The 20,842-nt window shown below is 47.0% G+C and overlaps 1 protein-coding gene across 2 annotated transcripts in view; it reads left to right on the plus strand.

The window, feature by feature from the left end:
• The first annotated feature begins 674 nt into the window (after nt 1-674).
• Nucleotides 675-20,842, plus strand: part of LOC126051740 (tetraspanin-15-like) — a 45,074-nt gene continuing 24,906 nt past the window's right edge. For both annotated transcript variants that reach the window (XM_049831338.1, XM_049831337.1), the window contains exons 1-2: nt 675-880; nt 8,031-8,216. In XM_049831338.1, the coding sequence (XP_049687295.1) occupies nt 794-880; nt 8,031-8,216 (273 nt within the window). In that variant the 5' untranslated portion in view covers nt 675-793. The remainder of the gene's footprint in view (nt 881-8,030; nt 8,217-20,842) is intronic.

Here is a 20,842-nt window from a genome sequence, read left to right on the forward strand (position 1 = left end):
GAGACGACTGCAGACACAGCTTTCCCAAGCTCCTTTTTTGGCTCTTTTTATTAAACATCAGTTTTACGCTCTCTAGTACTACATTTGTATGGCTGTACAAATGCTTCCAGGAGCTGTGCGGTCTCCTGGTGCCGGTTTCTTCCTCCCCACACCTTCTCTTTCAAGCGTTAAACCTCACCAAACCTGGCTGTGATAATTTATCTTTCCTTCTTCCTACTCACGCAAGCGCCAGGCAGCTCAAGGTGGTGTTGAAAGGGAGTTGTTGCTCACAGTAGCAAGCTACAACAGGTAAATCTGGACATCGCTCTCCGGTCCTGGGCTCCAAGCGACCACCTGAGGGGCATCTGTCCCTGTTCTTGCTAGATTTTGGGCTGCCACTTCGCCCTTTGCTGCTGCAGGAGAGCTCCTGGGCTGGCTGCAGGATGGCAAGGGCAGGAGGCCCTGATTGCAACACGTTTGCTGTTCAAAATTTGCTGGAGGTCCACCCGCGCACCCGTTTTTGGATTAATTGTTGGAGTAAATCCACTTAAGCGGAGCTTTGCTGTTGCTCTCAGCGGCAAAACCAGGCAACGAACTCCGTGAAGGGTTAACGCCGGCCGCTTGTGCCGCTGCTGCCTTTCCTCTAATTGCTCTCTGCTCCTGCCAGGCGGAAGTTGGAGCGAGCAGTTCAAGTTTAAGCCTTGCTCCTGTGCATGTGTACGCTTTTTTGGCTCCGCGGCAGAGGGCGGGAGCCGGCCGGAGCAGAGAGGGTCCGGTGGGCAGCAAGCAAACCCCTCTCGACGGAGCTACGAGGATGGCTCAAGCCTCCGAGTGCCGAAATTCCCACCTCTATTACTACAGCATCAAATTTGCTCTGTCCACCTACGCCACCCTCTTCTCGGTAGGTGCTCCGGTTGCTTTTCTGTCCTTCCTGGTGTTTCTCCCCACCATACTACCCCCGTGGGTTGGATTTTACTTTTCAGTGTCCAGATTTCCCCTTCCAAGGTATCAAATCCTTGCGGCAAAACCTGGTGCTGCGAAGCCCCTCGTGCGTGGTGCTAGCTGGGTCCAAACTGGGCAATCTTGGGTGAAACCGTGGGGTTTGGTGGATTTAAGAGCACCTCCCTGGGATTGCCCTTCCCCAGAGCCGTTCTTGCAAATCCCTCATGGCAGCGAGTCGCGTTTCAAGGCATTTGGAGCATAAACACACGGAAATGTAATGTTTTCAGCGCACAAGCACCCTTCGGGCGATGTTGCCAGCCAGATCCCTCCTGCCCGTCTCGGCCGTTGCCTTTACAGTGTTCAAGCGGGACAAGGCATGAAAGCAGACATTGAGTGGCATGTATTTTAGCTGGGTTGGTTATTCTAAGAGGAAAAACTAAAGCTTGTTTTTAAGCAGTTTTGAATCATTGAGGCAGCTACAGTCGGGGCGAGGCTTCCCTGGCACCCGGGAGGTGCCAGCACTTGTTGGAGCGGGGGAGGTGAAAGCAAGAAATTCCCCGGCCCTTTAGGGTCTGTGCATCCTCAGTTAATGCATGAGATACGAAGTTAGCACCTTCCTAGGGTTAATCTTGCATAATCCAGTCCACATTTACAGATATTTTCTCCTGAGGTCTAATTAATACTTTTTGCCCTGTGCACAACTGCCTGCTGGGCATGTATTGTGGTATGCGTATCTAATTGTACAGGTGCAATTGCAGAAATATCTGCGCAAGTTCCCAGGCAGGCTGTGAACAGCGAACAGGGTTACAAGCAGAGTTTGAAAATGCTTTTTTTTTTTTTTTTTTTTTAATGAATGAGCTCACTGGGAGGGCAGCACTCACCCTTCCTAGCTGGGGACTGCGAAGCTTGTCTCACTGCGCCGAATGACTTGTGCCCACCCCAGGGCATGAATGTGAATAAGAAAAAAGGAAGGGGTTTTGTACAATATCTCACTGATTTCCTCGTGGCCTGCTGGGTAGGAAGACTCCTGAGGGGAGAGGAGACTCGAGTATCTCCCGCAGAGTGGCCAGGACTCTCGAGGGACTCCTGCTGCAGAGAGTGAGAGCAAAAAAATCCTGATTTCTTAACCCATTTGTGGCTGCAGTTTGAGTTTTTGGGTAAGGATAGTGCAATATTTTTGCTTGCAAAATTAATCTGTGGGAAAACCTAAATTGCTGAGTTTTGCTCGGTTTGAGGTTTCCCCAAATGCCTTGAAGCAGCTGTAGGGAGGGGGAGGAGGCGCAGGTTTTTTGCTCCCAATTAATCTGAACCCAGGTTGGGGCTGTGCTTTGCAAATGCAGATTAACAATGGGATGAACCAGCACAGTCTCGATGCTGGATGCTTATCAGTTGCTGAGGCATTTTGGGGCGCTCAGTGGGGCATCCTGGTGAGTCCGCCAACGAGAAGAGGCTCAATAATTTCCCAGTGACTGGAAAATAACTGCAAAAAAAGTTGCTTTGAATCGCTCCAACCCAGCCTGCCTTCGACCCCGGAACGGTCCTTGAGTGGGGACGTTGCTCCATCAAATCCATACGGATCGTGCGGCTGCTGCGAGCTTTTCAGCTGCCTGACCTACTTCTGGCCTCATTTGCACATGTTGCTGTTGTATTAATTCAATGGAGCTACCAAGCCCTTCAAAGCCTCGTTAACTAGACGTGACCAGGGCAGGCTTTCACTCTGGCCAAACGCACTCGATAAAAAATGATTGTGTAGGAACTTCTCGCTTGCGTTGCATGAAGGCTTTGAAAATTTAACCCCCCTGAGTAAAAACTCAGTTAAATAAGACTTGAGTTGGTTCACCGTGAAGGATCGAGGAGGGTTGGGGTGAGATGCATCATGGTTTTCTAGCATAGAGTTGTCCCAGCCTGCAGAAAGCTGGATCTGGTGCCGCTAGATCCTTTCCAGTCCTTTCCTGTAATGAAAGCACTTATTTATAGGTGGGAAAAATCAGTAAGGGAGTGTGGGACAAGCCGGAGAGTGGCTTTAAACCAAACGTGGAGCAAAGGGCAGAGGCATTTGAGCATCGTGGGTTGGACCAGCTGGTTTTATACAGGTAGATTTAATCCTTGTTGTTGAGGACTTGGTGGACCGTAGATTTGAAGTTTTCTTTTAAAAAATAAATGCTTCTTTCCTCTTCTTACTTTTCTCAGAAAATTGAAAACTGTTATTTTAATTGAACCTTATGAGAGCGTATTTTTTTCCATTCCTACGTACCGTCAGCAGTTAAGCATTACCTGATGTATTTAATCGCTGTATTATTAATCCCGTGATTCTATCTTTTAATGACTAAAAGCATTCAGCACTTTCTATATCATGGTTTCTCTCCTGCACATTACAATAAATCCTTATGAGGATGAGCAGGAGAGCCCTTTCTGCTAATTTGAAGACAGATGGATCTTCAAAAGCTGGGAAGAACGATTCTGCTGTGAGCTGGGGATTTGAAATACAAGAGTTTTGGCCTTAGTTTTGCATCTCTGGTTATCTTGGATGGAGAACGAAATGGTGCCCCATTCCCTCTTCTCCTCCCTGGACCAGTGCTCTGACTCACGTAATCTGGCTGCCGGGGTCTGCGTGGGCTTGAAGCCGCTGTCATTGTGACTTTTTGGTGTTCCCGAATAAGGAGAAATTACTGCCTCGCCTTAGCACGGTGTTGACTCATCCAATTAATGCTGTTCATCCTGTAACGAGCCATGTCTCTTGCTTGGCCCTTGGCAGGCTTCGAGGTTGAGCTGCTTTGGCCGTGTTAACATCCCCTTGGATTCGTGGTACCCGTTTGCTCTGCTTGTGGCTGAGAGTAACTCCTGTTACTCGGGTCTTTGGAGTCTCGGACAAGGGGAATGTGGCACCTCTTAGGGATTTAGTGGGATTTTTAGGACAGGGTAGGACTGTGCGTGTCTCTTGTTAGCACTGGTAGGACTATGCATGTCTCTTGTCAGCATCAGGTAGCTGCCTCTGTGCCAAAGCCAAGTCATGCAAGGATGGAGAAGCAATCACAAGCACCAGAGAGCCCATTGCTCGAAGAGAGTTTTGCGAACTCCCTGTCTCACCTGTGGGTTAGCAGTGAGCTCCAGCCACCCGTTTGGCACTCCCCAAGCCCTGCCAGCATCATCAGAGCTGTGTATTATATTGTTTTCTGTTCATTAATTGCCTTTCATCCCACTTCTTGACCTCCAGGTCTCTAAATGACTCCGTGATCAGTGGGACAGTGATTTCCACCTTTAGCTCTTCTCCTTCCCGGGTCCCCAACTCCCTGCCCCAGCTCTTTCCTTGCCGTTAGAAGGAGAAATGCCTGGAGAGGAAAACCAGCATCTCTGTTATCCCACTAAGAACACACGAGGTTGGAGTGAAACAGCTTTGGAAATAGGCTGCAAAGGTGGGTGGGGAAGGGGCTCAGGCAGATCTGCAGCTTCTCAGCAGAGAGAAAAGCTCTTTAAATTGTCAGGTTTTGCAGCATCGCTCCAAGGATCGGACTTCCCTGGTTTGTGCTCTGTTGAGTTTTCGCTCTTGTTGTCAGAGCTGATTTGAGGGGGCTGCACAAAAGCCTTATAGCAGCGTGGTGTGACATGTCAGGTCTTCCTGTCTCCGTCGGGAAACAGCCCTGCATTTAACCGTGGGTTCAGAGGCTGCTAAAATCCTGGCCGGGGCGGGGGGAAAAGTTGGTCATAGAAACTCATATTGGGCTGCAAAATTCAAATTTGCAATTTTATCTACCCAGGAGTATGGGAGGGCGGGAGCAGAGCATGTCCCAGGGGTCTTTTTTGGGGTGGGAATTGTGGTTGGACGTCCCGGGGCCGCTGCTCGCTGCCCTCCATCCCCTGCCCGCTCAGCTCGTACAAACTCCAATATGCACTAAAATCAAGCAGGGCTGAAATTAAAAACCGAAGGTGATTTCTTCCCAGCTTGTAAGAGAAGAATTGATGCAAGATGCCTTCGCTGCAAGGTCTGGTGGATTCACAGCCACCCCCTTGGCTTTCCCCATGGTGGCGGTTCGATTGCGTGGTTATTATCATATAGAAATGGGGTAATCATCCTCTCATTAGAGAGTAAGTGCAGATTTGCTTTTTCTCTTAGATGCATTGCAGAGCAGTTGTAATTACCAGCTGCTGTCTATCCTGGTGTTTGCACTGTTATTAAGGTGATCATTGGGCAATTAATAAGTAACTACAGAGGATTTACCAGCAAACTTCATTATGTGCCTTAACATGTCATCAAGTGTGGGTGGTAGAAAAGGGTTGTGATGCCAGGAATCAAAAATATCCATGCTGATTGAATTCATATGGCAAAACCAACCCCCCTCCAGAGAAACCCAGTGATGGAAACCAGGGCAGCCAGGCTTTGCAAGGGGTGAGGCAAACTTTTCCTGCTGCTTTTGATGCTCATCTCCGGCCGAAGGGGGATAGGCTGATCAGGTTTTTGATGAAATACATGGTTAGTCCCCTTGCAGTTTTTTACCGTGCTGCATAGGTCCTGGCAAAGACTTTGATGTCGCCGGTGTGCTCCAAATCCACCATTTTTCACAGAAAAGCTGCTTTTCAGGGAACGCTGGTCTTTCTCCCCAGCTATTTTCCATCCAAATCCTTCTGCCACCCATCTTGCAACAGCATCGTTCCCTGCTCATCGTTCCAAAACTCATTATATTCCAGCAAGCCTTCCTTTGCAATCTGCCTTTGCTGGGAGATGTGCCAGTATATCCATTCCCTTCCTCGAGGTGCATGTTGCTTTGCAAGATGCTTTCTTGTGCTTTAAGCTGCTTTGAGTAGAATGCACTCATTTTTATTTTATTTTTTTTTTTTTTAACCGGAGGGTGCTCTTTAGCCAGCAGGGTGTGGAGATGGGCTGGGGTCCAGCCTGCAGCACTAATCCTTAGCAAAGCAGGTTGCAAGGGGTTGGGTGATCTTTTAAACTAGGAGCTAAGCAAGGAGAGGACTAAGAAATTCAGGTGGATCAGCTCAATATTGGCTTGTTAGTCCCAGCTGCTTGGGCATAGATAGCATGCAGCCTTTTCTAAGCCATGAAACCCCCCAAAAGCGATGCAGCATGGCTTGGGTTGCTGGCAGTATCTCCCCGTACCATGCAGCACTTTTTCCCCCATTGCACTTGCATTTCCCCATTGCATTTGCATGGCAAATAAGCGGTGCACGCCTCCCTCTGAAAGGTGTTATGCATGGCACTGGTGGGGGCTTTCCCTGCCAAAGGGATGGCCCCAGCGATGCTGGGAGGAAGGACCAGCACCGCTCTGCAGCAGCCTCATGCATGCCACTCCAGGCTTTAAATTTTTCAAGGGTACTTTTCAGCCCTGGAAAAGCTATTTTTAAGCAATGCACATGTCCGTCCTGAAAACCCTCCTCGGTTTGTCTCCCTCGCTAGCGGGTGAAGCCTGTCCCATGCACGCTGCTTCCTCAGCCCCTCAAGCACCCAGCCCTCGAACCTCCCCCCTCCCAGTCTGCGCTGTGCACTTTCCGTGATCTCTTCCCTCGCTCGCTTTGCAGATGGATTAATTAAAGTGGAGAAGGTGATTCTGATTGGCACACGGGAGGAACGGCGGGGATTAGCGGGGGACGCATGGTGTGCATTAATGTGTACCCCCCACCTTCAAAGCCAAATGTATTTCCTGGGACACCGTAGAAGAGATAAACATTAAATCAAACCTAATCCCAGCACACCGACCTGATGCTTAAAATAGAGTATAAAGATGAAACTGTGATTAAAAGCCTGTTATCAGAGAGAGGCCTGCCTGTTTAGTTTCAAACAACTGAAATGTCACAAGTCTAAATTTCACTTTCCGAGAGATTTCAATTCTTTTATAGATGAGATGGAGCCTGGAAGCAGACAGTGATTGATAGACATAAACTAGCTACAAAAACACACCAGAAATAGTGTCCAGGCAGAGTGGAGAAGATAAAAATCACCCCCCCCCAAAAAAGCAAAGATTGTGCATGAAAATTAAGGATTGAATTGTCAGCATGAATTAACAGGAAGAGTTTGAGCAAACTCATTAGGAGCAATGAAGCCTCTTGGAACGGTGAAAGCAAAGGAAAAAGAGTGAAAAAAGGTTTTTTCCCCTCTTTGGAGATGTAGGTTTTTGAGCATGGGTTTCTGCGGCCGGGGGCTTGCCCTCAGGAGCGTCCAGCTGTGATTTGGGATGGGGAGGGCTGCAAAAAGCAACGTGAAAGGGCTCCAGATGCTCCTTGGTTTCTTCGAGGACCTTTTCACGTGTCAGCTTGGCACTGGCTGAGAAGCCGCTCGCCCCCGGCTGTGCCGCGGGGCCGACGGGCGCGATGCGAATGGCTCCTGACAGCACGAAACGCTTGGGATCGTGTTGCTGGCTTTGATGTTGAAGGAACTGAAGGGATGCAAGCAGCCCTTTTTGGAGCCCTGCTTTATCCTGGCATCGTTAGGCTCTCTTTTTCAATTAAAGCTGCTTCATTGAAGGGGGAGAGAGGGGAGGAAGGTTGTCATAAATAATCCGTTGCTTTTCTTTATGGTACTTTTCATCCAGGGATCAAAAGTTCTTCGTAACGGTGCAGTGAGCTTTGTTTCTGATTGTTGGTGCTGGCGTGCGAAGAGAGCGTGAGCGGCTCACCGTGGGTTTGGGTGCAAGTCTGTGCTCGAGCCAGGTGTAAAATCGATGGAGTGAAATGAGTCGTTTTGGGGATTGTGCTGTCTAAGGGTGGAATTTGGGAGGGTGGGCTGTTGGTGTTAATTGACTATCAGCCTTTGGGTCTGTCAAACCCAAGGCAAGGGCCAAGCTGAACATCCAGACAGACTATAAAGATACAAGCAGGGAGGGGAGAGGAAAAACCTAGCAAAAACTAGCTTAAAGCTGTCCAGCTAGATTGATCACGCTGCAATTATACGTCCCCTTCCCAGCCAGAGTAAGAGCAGCCCAGCATTGAGCAAAGGGGTTGTGCCGAGTGCTGATGGCACCATTTGGGATTGGATGTTTAACGTCCCAGAGTTAGGTGGGTTTTCCTTGGCCATCTGGGACACCTTCTACCTCCTCCTCTCCCTCGAAGCCTCTGCTTTTTCCCCATTGGTGTCTGAATCCCATCCTGTACTTCCCTTGCAGATCCTTGGCCTCGTGATCCTGTGTGTTGGGATTTACGCCGAAGTGGAGAGGCAAAAGCACAAGACCTTGGAAGGTATCTTCCTGGCTCCGGCCATCATCCTCCTCCTGCTGGGCTTCACCATGTTTGGTGTCTCCTTCGTCGGCATGGTGGGGAGCCTCAGGGACAACCGGATGCTGCTGAAGATGGTAAGGCCGTTACTGCGCTCTCCGTGCAGCCCTCGGAATGGTCTGGGCGATCTCAAGGAGGAAAACTAATGTATCCTAACGAGTCACCACCATGACTTACAGCAACGGTGTGCCCCTTCTTGGCTTTAAATGCTTGTTTGATGCGACTGCTTGGTGTTTTCAGCTTAGCCATGAAGTCAACGGAGAGGTAACAGGGAGAGGATATATTGAAATTGCAGAGCTGGCACCCTAATTTCCCTGTTTTCCATGGCTGAATGCCTCCCGACATCTGCGGGAAGCGCTGCTACCTTCCTCCTGAGGTAACGCAGGCATTATTTTGGGGGCTTGAGATCCCATCTCTGGTGGAGCAAAGTCCACCGTTAAGTTTATTTTAGCCGCAACGATGCCAATAGAAAACAGCTTTGTTTCCTTTTGCAAGGGAGTTCTTAGCAGAGGGAAAAATTACCTTTGAAGTCTGAACTGGAGGAGATCCAGGACACTAGGGCAAAGCTGTTCACTCCTAACCTGCTTTCCAGGGGTTTTGTCGGTGCGTTGAGCATCCGACCGACCGTCCTCTCTGCAGCTCATTGCCTGCCCTTGCTCTGGGGTAACCCCTCTGCCTCCAGTGAGCAGCAGGAGGCTGCAGGGCTTTAGAGGCTGAATTATAAGCCATTCCGTCCATTCAGACGGGTGCGAAGCTCTTTCATCACCCTCAGCCAGGGCCAACGTCCGTCAATGAGCTCTGTGACAGCTCTGTCAGTTCTTCGGCCGAATCCCATGCTCCTTCAGTGAAGAAGTTGCTTTTGGATGAATAATCCGTGCTGGTCCATGGAGCCTTCCTGCCGGCGTGCGTGTGCCTTGCATGCTAACAGTTTGCATAACACCTTCATCTCCCATGGTTTGGGTTGATTGGTTTATTAAAATCAAACACTCTGGGTAGCTAGCACTCCCTTGTACTGGCTTGCAATATTGTTTTTGAAAATTGCTCAGCATTTGCATTTCCAATTAATACAGATGGGAGCCCAGATCAGAAAACCAATACTGTCTTTGCTTCTGCATGAGCAGATGAAATTATCATTGCTTTTCGGTACGTCTGGTTTTGCCACCTGTAATAGGTGGTTGTCTGCGCTGCATTTGAAAAGGTTGCAGGGATCAAAGCTGTGCAGTTATACCTCTAACATATAACCCTCTTTTTCCTGTCCATCAAAGCAACTGGGAAAGCTCTGTATTTCTTTGCAATCGAAGCCCAGAAAATATTTTTCTGCCAAAGCTGAAGTAATGTTGCCTGTGGAGAACATTTCATCTTCTTTTTCATTTGTCTGCTTTTAAAGCTATACGGTATGGTGTTCATTCTACCTAGGCTTATTCCAAAGAAGGATGAGTACTTCAAACTTCCGATAATATTTTTCTTTCTGCGCTAATACTTATGAATCACGGTTAATACTCTGCTTCCACAACCCGCACTGAATTTGGAAGTGGAAAATTGACACATCAGAGGGTAGGAAATCTCATCCGTGGGGTGACCCAGGGCGACAGAAACCCAAGCTCATTAACTGTATTTCACAGGTTGTCGGCTGAATCAATTTTGCAATGGGCACAGCTGAGAAAAAGAAATAATCCTGCCCATTTGGGTTGGCTTTTTCTCTTCGTGGATATAAGCAGCTTTATGCCTGCCATGTGGAATAAAGAAAGCAATACCCAATGTGCAAGACATCAAACACAATAACACTTGCATCCCTTTTGGCTAGGATATAAGAAAGGGGATGTTTGTCTCGTGTGTCGAAATACGTTGTATTTCTGAGTGGTGGGTTTTTAGGGTTACTCAAGGCTCCTCGCCTGCCTTTAGTTGGCTGCAAAGAGCACAACTGGCCCAATACTACATTAATTATCTATCTTCTGGGAGCAGATAAATTTAGTGATATTTCATAGAATCATTTAAGTTGGAAAGGACCTTTAAGGTCATCAAGTCCAGCCATTAACCGAACACTGCAAAGTCCACTACTAAACCATGGATCCACTTAATCACGATCCATTTCTGATAACGGATCCAGCCTAATTCCCACTCTCAGAGCTGCAATGCTGTTTCCCCCATGGATATATTCAACTTGACGGGCATCGGCATGAGGAGGAGAGCACAACAGCAGTGAGGCATTTTGGAAATGCTCTGGATGGTGAGATGAATGAGGGTGTTCCTTGCGCACGCACTGCACAGTCACACAAATATGGGAGGTATTGGTGGTCTGCCTGGAGGTGAAAATCGTAATGCTGCCTCTTCTTGTAGGAAATAACATTGCAAGTTCATAGCGGACAAAAAATGCACTTAAAGAGCATCTCTAAGAGCCCGGGCCACGAGCGTGGGTTTGTTTGCATGTCCACTTCTGGCTTGCTCTGCCACCTTGGATGAGCCATGGTAGACTTGCCCACTCAAAGGGGTTGCAGGTCTATATGGAGGCAACCCTGGATTAGTGTTTTCCTGGTGGAGATGCAGCTTTTTCCCAGCAAAAGTGCTTTATCCGTCTATCTCAGACCAGTTCCGCAGTGAGACTGGGCTGCACTGGAAGACCATTGCTGCTGGCATGATTTTATGGCGCTGAATTATTTAATGCTTTCTTGTGCTCTTACCTGCTTGTGGACGTATTGGCAAAACTATGCTGTCAAGCCTGGACCTCTCCATTGTGTTTATATTCAAATTGTCTGTGAAATGCGTTATTAGTCTTTCCATCCATCACTCAAAAATGGGTGCTCATACCAGGAATTCATAGAGGGTTTCACTGTGGGACGTCCTCTCTTGTGCAACAGCCTCTTGAGGCATGGGAGACTGGGAGTTGCTCTCATTTGTAGAAGTGTTTCACACCGGGTTTCTGCTGAATTTTACTGGGAGAACTCTTGAGAAGACGTTATTGGTTAGTGGGTTTTGTAATCTGTTCACCTTGAGGAGGAGTCGGATGGTATGGGGACGATGGAGAAGGGAGCTCTGCCCCATGAACCCCAAAACCAGACTCAGGACAGACCCTGGATACTGTATTATGAGACAGCATAAAAATGCCTATATTGATGCTGATGGATAATCAATGCATGAATCCCTTTGGGCTTTTAGGAGCTTGTGTGTGCAGATGTACTGCAGCTGCTCGAATGCCTGCACACACGTTTTCAGGGAACCCAAGCTAAGAAAGAGCACAAAACTGCCCCGAACTTCAAATCACTAATAAAAATTGACTTGTCTCTTCATCTAAAAATACGTCTTGTTAATCTGGAGACCAAGCAATAAATTCCTCATTATTTAGGAGAAAATACTTTAGTGCCCTACAAAAATTCATCAGATAGCACTTGATGTTAATAAACTTTTTTTTTTTTTTTTTTTACACAAAATGCAGTGGGTGTAGGTGCAGGTGTGTATGTGCTTGTTAAATCCTCATTCATCTTGGTCGCTTGCTGCGGACAGATAGATTTTTATTTTCCTTAGCCCCCTGGAAAAAAATCGACCGATGTTTCTCTTAGGCAAAACAGTTAGGAAAGCCACCCAGCTCCTAAATCTGCTACTTGATGTATTATTCCAATATCTCCCCTGCAAAGTACCACAAATTACATTTTGGTTTTAATCTTTTCCTTATCAATCTTGCTCTCTCCAGTCATTACCTGTAATTATCATGCACAACCACACAACTCATAAGCCAGATTATCATGTCTTTAGTGTCTTCTCTAATAACCCAAGCAAAGTCTGTTCAATAAAGCCACCCCCTGATTGCAATTCTCAGCTCAAGTTTATGAGACAAATAGCAGGCAAGACCTGGGGATTTTAGCGGCTGGTGTATGTAATCGGTGTTATGAAGACGGGCATTTTATAGATGGGTTAAGAGTTTCCATTTGGAAATCAAGTTTCTTCTGTCACCATTAACATTTGCAAGGCTTGAAGAACTGCACATTGTCTGATGAAGATGGCTTGCCTTTGCTTTGAGGGAGCTCAGGGTGATTTAGCAAATAGACTGTAAAAATCAATATTTCTCTTGCTCAGTTCAATGGCTGGGGGGAGCTGGGATGGCTTGGTTTAGGAACTAGAAATGCAATGGGACAGGCTGCTCTGGCAATCGGGTTTTGCGGTTGAATACGCCCAAATTGGCTCCTCTTCATGGGTTTCTTTTAGAACTGTTCTTGCAAGAAACTTATCATACCTTACACAACACCTCCTACCTGGGGGCTTGGGATCCGTGTCTTCATCCCATGGATATTTTAGCTTCCAAAAAGTAAGTAAAGCCCTGAATTTTCACAGGTGGTTTCAACAGAGTTTCATTTATTTTATGCAGAATGAGAGAGAGATGAGGGTCCAGGCAGGCCCAAGCAATCCAGCTTTCCCATTTTTCTTTTCCTTTTGGTGAGCTTTACGGGTTCCTTGTTTCCTGCCTTGGGTTTGCCAAAATTTGTCACCCACGGCAGAATTTGACCTTGGGTTTGCGGCAGCGAGAGATCAGCTGCTGCTGCAGCTCTTTGGGCCTTTTGCAGGTGTTAAATATCTATATATAAATATATAACCAGCATAAATATATATAAATACTCATATGTAAAAAAAAATTATATTTATATCTATACTGCTATTTCCAAATGTCAGCAGCAGCAAGATGTGAAAAGCAAACTCTGACAACCACCACCAGCTTTGCCATTTATTTTATTTGCAATTTTGTATTTTTACTCTCAAGGTCGACCCACGATGCAACTTCCCGAGCTGGGCTTGAAATGTGCCTTCCCCTCCCTCTCCAGCCCCTGATTGCCCGTGTAAATAGAGAGATTAAATGCTGGAAAATGGCAGATATGTCAGGTTTGAAGAGGGGAGCGAGTACGGCTGCGGGGAAATGGTTGGCAATCACAGAGCTATTGTGTGGATGGAGAATTGTCCTTCTCCTGGGAAGATTAATTCACCCTCGAAGAGAGTCAGCTACTACAGTGATTTGAAGCTTGGGGGCCCTGAATAAAAGCAATCAGAATAACACACGTGTGAAGGAGCACTTTGAGGTCTGAACTGGTCCAAGCAGCTGGGTTTTTTTCCGATCTTGCGGAGAAAGGGGCCAAAATTAACACAGAAAACCTCTATTACAGTGATGCCATATAAAGCATCCCTCTGCTACATCACCAGCGCTAATTCATTACCCCACAGCAGCCACTTAAAATCAGTTTTAAGTCAGAGGAGGCAAAAATACCAGTAAGTAGCACCTTCCCCTTATTGTTGTTCTGTGCCCAGAAGAATTGGGTGAAATAGTTTAAAAAAGAGTAAATGTTTTGTGGGTGCGTTGCTTGCACTTAAGCCACTTGGATATTTGACTCGGGTGAATTCCTCGTGGTTTTGTGGTGTGGAAAACCTCTTGGTTGAGAGCAGAGGATTTGCATGGGGTACCCAGCTCATCCATTTGCTCCGGGGCATGTTTGCCTCCAGGCCAACAAAAAGAAATAATCCCTTGAATGTTTGCAGTAGAGAGGCAAATTTCCAAGACGAGAGGGCTTGGCAAAGGCATTGGGATGAACCGAAAGGCTCAGCGTGATCCCCTGAGCATGGTGAGCTTGGTGGTTCGAGGAATTTGGGGTGAATTTGGGCTGGCCTGGGTTTGCAAGGTTTGCAGCCGATGGCTGGAAGTGATTATTTCTGTCACTGCGTGAGGGAGAACTGGGTGGTTTAGGATGCAGTGAAAAAAAATGGGGTATTTATGGGCAATATGGAGATTCCCTTCCAGAAAAAATTAAAGCAATTTCCAGCTGAAATAGCATTTCCCCAGCAGCTCCTTTAGGCTGTTTTTTGGCTATTTCTGCCCTCTTAGAGGATGAAGAAGGGGAAGGAGTTGCCCTTTCTGCTCTAGCCACAGCAAGAGACCCTGCCACATGGTTTTTCCCATCGGCGAGATGCAGGTTTTGGAGAAGCAGTTGTGGGTTTTGGTTGCAAAAGATGCGGGTTTTGGAGGTTAGGTGCATCTGACCTCCACCAAAGCGCAGAGTATTATAAACCAGGGCAACATTGATCGCTGGGCTGGCAGCCCTCGGTGGCTCGGCAGGGTGGTGTGATGAATATCACACGTCAAGCACAGTAGAAAACTTGATAAATAAATGCTTCTTCTGGTTATAGGTTTGCATGAGAAATGAAGCTGCATTTCTGTGTTCAAACTCATCCGGGGTTATAATCGCTGCTGTGAATGAGGTCACGAGGCTTTTTTCCACTTGCTTTTGTCTGCTTGCGGGGAAATTTTAGGTTAATTTGAGGATGCTTTGTGCAAAGCATCACTAAAAAACCCCATTTCTCTTTCTGCTTCCTGGGGACTAGGCTGGGGTCCAGAGTCCACTGCTCCAGGGCAGGCTCAGCTCCCTGCATTGGCAGTGAAGATTTTTCTCTGGATATTCCGATATCAGCAGGTTTCGATGGTGCCACTTCAACTCTCCAAAAAACAAATTCCTGATAATTAGCACACAAATAGAGCCTGCTGGAAAAAAGCAATTGAAGAAACTCCTTCCTGCAGAGGTTTGCTTGGGGATCTGCATATACTTCTTTTTTCTGCCTAAGCCCGCTGATTATATAGTGTGCTCTGATTACAGGGTCTCTAAACAAAAACACCACTTTCTTGATTTTTTTTCTGCTTAGCCGCGCAGAGGGGTGGATAAATGAGGAGGGCCTGCCATTTGCGCAGCAGCAAGCATTCAGGATTGCTGGGGGAACTGAAAGCATCCCAGACTTGGGAGCAAAGGCTTTGAGCAAAAAGAGGAGAGTCCCAGCTTTGTGCTAGGGACCGGATCCGATGGGAAAGGGCTTTGGAGCAGGCAGGTACAGATGCTTCCCTTGGGCAGCCTTTCGTGCTCCCTATTTGCGTAACAAGCATCCGCAGCCTTCTCCTGGGTGAGACGGACCTGCAAACCCTCTAACGCCCAAATCCCCCCAAAATACAGTGAGAAAAAGCCTTGCAGGGAACCTCCAGCACTTTTTACCCAGCTCTCTGTGACTAATTTGTTCTCCTTTAAATCTGTGGGTTTAAAGCTTTTTTAATTGTTATTATTTCATTTGCTTGAGACAAAGTAGGAAACCCCAGGGCAGCAGAAGTGGCTTTGTGCAAGAAATTGTGGCTGATCTCCCCCATTAAGTGTTGCTCACCTCTTGGCTGGGGCTTTTTAATTACCGCAACACGCTTTAAATGGGGATTTGCTTGGCCCAGGTTTGGCTCTGAGGGAGAAGAGGAGGGTGCAGCCCTGGGAGAGTTAAGGAGTCTTTTGCCACGCTGATTATCAGCACTTTCATGCTGAATTTCTTGCAGCGTCCCCCATTCAGCGGTTTGGGAAGGTTTTGCGAGCAGCAGAAAACATACTTTATTCTTACTGAGCCTCATATGTTGAGCATCATCAGCAAACTCCCAGCATGTTGCACTTCTATCCTTGATGTTCACCCCTTTCTTTTTAATCTCATCATTAAATTAGCCGTTACAATAATAACAGTCAACCTTGCAGTGCATTAGTGGGGCTTCAGAGCTTCTGGAAAGCCCAATAAAGGGCTGATGTTACAAAATCCTTCCAAAAATCCTCCAAGCGTAGATTATTTATGGACATCTCTGGAGTTACTTATGTTCTCAATATGAATTTTTAGTAGATAAAAGTTGTATCTCGTGCTGCATTTCTACTCCCTAGAGAGAACTGCTGGTGGTTCCCCAGCATTCCTCAAAGTCACTGCTACCCGTTGCACGATGAAAGGGTGCTGGTGAGCACCCGAGTAAGACTGAGGAGAGGTTTTTGCAAAGTCTGAGATGATATTAATAGTATCCAAGTGGTTTAATCTGTATTAGGAGTTTCCAGTGAATTGCCTGGTGCTCATTAAAGGATTAAGCTGATTGCACCATTGAAATATCTTTCCTGATTGGGGGGAAAGCGACAGGTACAGAGGTCTTTGGAAAGAGGTGAAATTTGATTGCTTGGCCCTCAAACTCTGAAATAAATTAGATTTGAAAGGCGCCATTGCTCATGGAACTGGATGGAAGGGGGGTTCTAAGAGGCAACATCCATCACGGTTCATAAAACCCCTCCTTTTCTTTGGGTTTTTGGGAACATGAGCATGTTCTAGCTGCAGCATCCCTCCTGGTCTGGAGATGGGAGAGGAGGGTAGCAGGGCTATAGCTGAGGAAGGCTTAACAGCAGCCAAAAATGGAGCCAGCTGCAGGCTATAAAAGCCCAAAGGGGGAAAAGGGGGAGTTCTAGCAGGTCTGGGGAGCAGATTTGGCCTTCAAAGGAGCAGAGCAGGCATCTGTGGGACTTGGTGGAGGTAGGGCTGGAACCTGGGGTGTGGAGGATGGACCACACTGCGTGCCCGGGGCTCTTGGGGAGGCCTGGTTGATTATTTGCAAGGCTACTGGCTCTTTGGGGATTAAAACCAGGTTTCTTGTTTATTCGGTTTCTGAAACACAAAGGAAATGTGTATTTTTACTCGAGGCTTGGCAAATGTGTGTGTGAAACCCAGGTAGGGGTAATGACCCCCAGCCTGAGTGGATGGGCAGGAGGGGCATAAATAAAATAACATGGTTTGTGTGAATAAAATAGTGTCCTGGGCAGAGAGGGTTATTCCTGTATTGCTAAAAGAGAAGATGCTCTGCAAAGGCTCTTCATCTGGGCTTTGTTGTCCTTGTTTTATCTGTGTAGGAGACATTCCTGACAGATTTTTGTTGTGGTTTTTTTTTGGGTTTTTTTTTTTTCTTCAAAGCAACTATGAAAGCTGTTTCTATGTGGGAATAAACAATTATTTCAGTTTTCAGAGGAAGGGCTGCATGCAACCGTCTTTCAGAAAAAAAGCAAACACTTAGAAAGGGCCACTCTGCGTGGGAGAAAGCTCTAACATGTCATTAGGAAGAAATGGTTCTTTAAAAGCATTACTTAAAGTTTCATTCTAGGGACAAAAGCAACCGGAATCATGCTTCTGCGCTCACGTGAAACCGTAGACTCCTCGGTGGCTGGTGTCGAGGAAGGCAGAGGAGGCGGCAGGCACTTGCCAAAGGGATGATTTAGTGGCCTCCCAGGTAGAGTGAGAGATTTATTTATTGCACGCCTCTGCATCAGGTGCGTTTCACGTGGCTGCATGTTCAATCTGTTCCTGTTTATCAAGAAGGAATGACCAGTTGCTTTTCCAGATGCCCAAAAATACAGAGAAACCTCGGCACCGCCATCCTGTAAACTCCTGCGCATGCAAAACCAGGAGGATTCGTGCTTTATAGGAAGAGAAATTAAATTGCATGAGTTTCTTTTCATCTTGGGGATGGGAAGTCCAGATTTTCCATCCCTTGACGACCTGTCACCACTTTTATATTGATGGGTCCAAACCCTTTTCCTGCATTGGCTTCAGTGGGACTGACTTGGCTCCTGGAGAAGCAGCTACAGAAAGGGATAAAAATAAAATCTTGGCGGGGTATTTACATGAATGCAGAAAGTATCTCTTCCCACAGGGGTTTAATGGTGACTGTAGAGCCTGGAATGAGGATAAAAGTACCTCCACCCTTCGCAGAGGGGTTTCAAACTCCTCTGTTCCTCCTCCATTCACTTCTCTAGGGTCTCGTTATATGGGGCTTGTAAGGTCTTTTCTGTTAAGTATGACCAGTACCTTTTTCTCAGAAAACCCCCCACTTGATTTCTTAAATTAGGCAGCGGTTTATGATCTGCCTGTACTATTTTAATGTTAAGTTCATCAAGAGGGCAGAAGGATTCAAGAGCAGCATCTTCAGCCTCAGCTTTCCTAGTGTCCTGCTGCTAGGTACCCAGGAAACTATTTATAGGTTTATTTCTTTTCTTTTTGGCTTGTATCATGGGCTCTCTAGAAATTATCATCCTTGTTATCGCTCTTATTATCTTGTCCTTTCCTGTGATTGAGCTGAAGTAGGAAATGGATCATCAAGAAGCAAATATTTTCCCTTATCAGCCCCCGGGTGCCGCATGGGAAACTGTTTGCACTGGGTAGAAAGGAAGGATTTTTGGAGATTGTCTTTTTTTTTTTACTTTTTTCCCACTGCAGTTGCGGCAGCCGGTCGCTCTCCCCGGCCACACTGTGAGATCGCAGCAGCATTTTGCAGATGGATGTGGCTCATATTAAGTGAACATCACATTTCATCATCACAGAAAAGCATCTCTGGTGCTTTTGCATTGCTCCAGGAGCTCTTCCATCCCACCGGCTGCATCTCCTCCTTTCCCTGCCTCATCCCTGCCAAACAGAGCATCCCTCTGCCATCCACAATCCCATTGGAGTCGCATTCGGGCTTGGCATGTCTTGAACCTCCCATGGCCATAGGTGTCTCGAGTGTATCTGAGCTCAGGAGTGATGCTCAGCTTCTATCCATGGCTCAAGGATCCTTCCTTGGACTGGCTCCCGAATAAATCCCTGCGTGGTTTGTTCATCCCTCAGCCTCGGTGCCTCCAACCCATCCCTGATGCGTGTTCTTCCTTTCTGCCTGGTGAGAACATGTTCAAGCTGGAAACTGGAGGAGGCTGCACGCTGCTCGTGGTCTGGAAATGAAGCAGCAGCAGGTTTGCAACCCTCTATCAGCCAGAACCACGGCTGGAAGTATTTACTCTGGACCAACTCCATATTTCAGGCAGTTTTTAAGCTTCTGGGAGATGAAACTGGATGGCGAAACATCCTATCTGGCATATGGAGGTGGCAGAAAACCAAGCACCCAGAGGACATATGGGAAGGGATCGCTCTGGGCAACCTATATATTGCTTATGTAAAATGACCCTAGTGAAGGGGATTATTCCCCAAATTGGAAGGAGACCTGTCTTCAAACCTGAGGCAGAGTGCAGGCCCTGGGCACTTGCCTTCCGTGCTCAGTTGGGCTTCGGGAGAGATTAATGATGAATAAAACAGCACTGGAGACTTGTTAAAGGAGGGAAGGAGCAGCCTGGAGCTCTGCTGGTCACGGGAACGGGGGGGGATTAATCTTTTTGTCAAGGGATTTGAGGGAATTAAGCAGTATAATTGTGAAATTTTGGATTGATGAGCTCTTTAAAGGGAGCTGGCTGTGGCGAGTGTTAATTTAATAAGAACTGAGGAACTTTTCCCTGATCCAGCTGTCTTGAGCAAGATGAAGTTTTTATTGGGAAGTTTCTCTCTGTGAAAGCTGGGCTTTGCTTTGTGATGGGTGAGATCCTCAGGTACCTTCCTGGTCCCTCCTCCGCAGCGTTTGCCTCTTCTTGGGGATGTGAGCGGTGAAGCCCGGCCAGAGGGTCACGCCACGGAGGCATGGCCACTTGCTTGCGTGCCACCACTTCCGTGGAAAGCATGAATTTTTGCAAAAACTGGGGGAAAAACCAGCTCCTTGCTGTACTGCTTTGTGTTTTTTTATTTTTTTTTTAACCCGCTTTGTGATTTTGAGCTTGCTGCAAACTTGCGGCAGCTCAAGGCAGGATTAAATGCTGTTTAATGTGGATTTTTGCTCTTTATTTTGCTGCTGGAGTCTTTTTAAGGAACAAAATGCTGATTTATTCGTTCTGGCAGACAGCAAGGGCTGCAATGCACTAGTTAAAAGGGACGACAATGGATGCTGCCAGCAGTTTCGCCCCTAAACATGCATTACAATTACCGGGGTTGCTGCAGTCCTCGTGAATGCAAAGAAAGTGCCACTTTCTGCTGTATTGGTGCAGCTGGCGAGTTTTGCATGCTCCGTTTGGCCGTTATTTGGGGGAAGAAGAGCTGGTTTTCACTCAGGGTGCACAATTTTCAAGGCTTGTGCTGGAGACCCGGGTTTGTTGTTGCTTTTCTTGCAAATCCTCTATAAATTATAAGGCAAATTGTGGACTTTCTGAAGGCAAGGTTACGTATTGCAGGGTGTCTGGGGGGAGCTGGGCATCACCGATGTGACTTCACAGGTTTGCAGTTTCTCTCTTGCAAGGAATTGCAATCAGCATCTGCTGTGTCTTTCTTCCCAATTAATGCTGGCACTTTTCCCCCATTTATAAAGACCATCAGCTAAGCTCTTTTTTGGGCTGCTCTCTTGGAAACAGTGGGTTTTGCTACCTGTGAACTTCATCTGATGGAACATTTGAAAGCCCCATTCAGTCATCATTTTTCTAATAGCCGTGTACAGCTGGCATCCTATGGACTTCTGCACAACACACCCGCGTTTGTTTATAAATCAGATATCAAACCTGGATATTAAATATTAGCCTTGACTTCAACATGCAAGGAGCAGGCTGAGTTGTATTCCATAAGCCTTGCCTTTTATATCTTGACTTGACAAGGTGTACGACAGAAATTGAGACTGAAAGAAGGAAATAGAGTGGGGGACAAAATCAGTGCATGGTGTGCAATAGCCAAAGCACCAGAAAGAGCAGAAAAACCATCTAGCAACCTGCACGAGCGGTCTCTTGGGTTGAAATTCTTGATTTCTGGGAAGAGCTGCAGGGTTGGTGCCTTCAGAAAAGCCTCCCATTAGTTTGGCAAGAAGAAAGGCTCTGCGTGCTGAATCCTGGTGATTTGTAGGCATTTCTTGGTGTACTGGTCTGACCATGAACACAGTGGTGGTCCCCACTTGGACTTTGAAGCCACAGTCTTTTGTCTCTGCTCACGGTGGGATTGGTAAGAGTTTGCACTTTTTCCCGGTAAACAGGGGAGAAAGCGCTTTTTTTTTTTCCCTTGGGTTTTAACTAAGGTTGAAGAA

The sequence above is a fragment of the Accipiter gentilis genome, chromosome 28 (genome assembly GCF_929443795.1).
Source record: "Accipiter gentilis chromosome 28, bAccGen1.1, whole genome shotgun sequence".
NCBI classification, from domain to species: Eukaryota; Metazoa; Chordata; class Aves; order Accipitriformes; family Accipitridae; genus Astur; species Astur gentilis.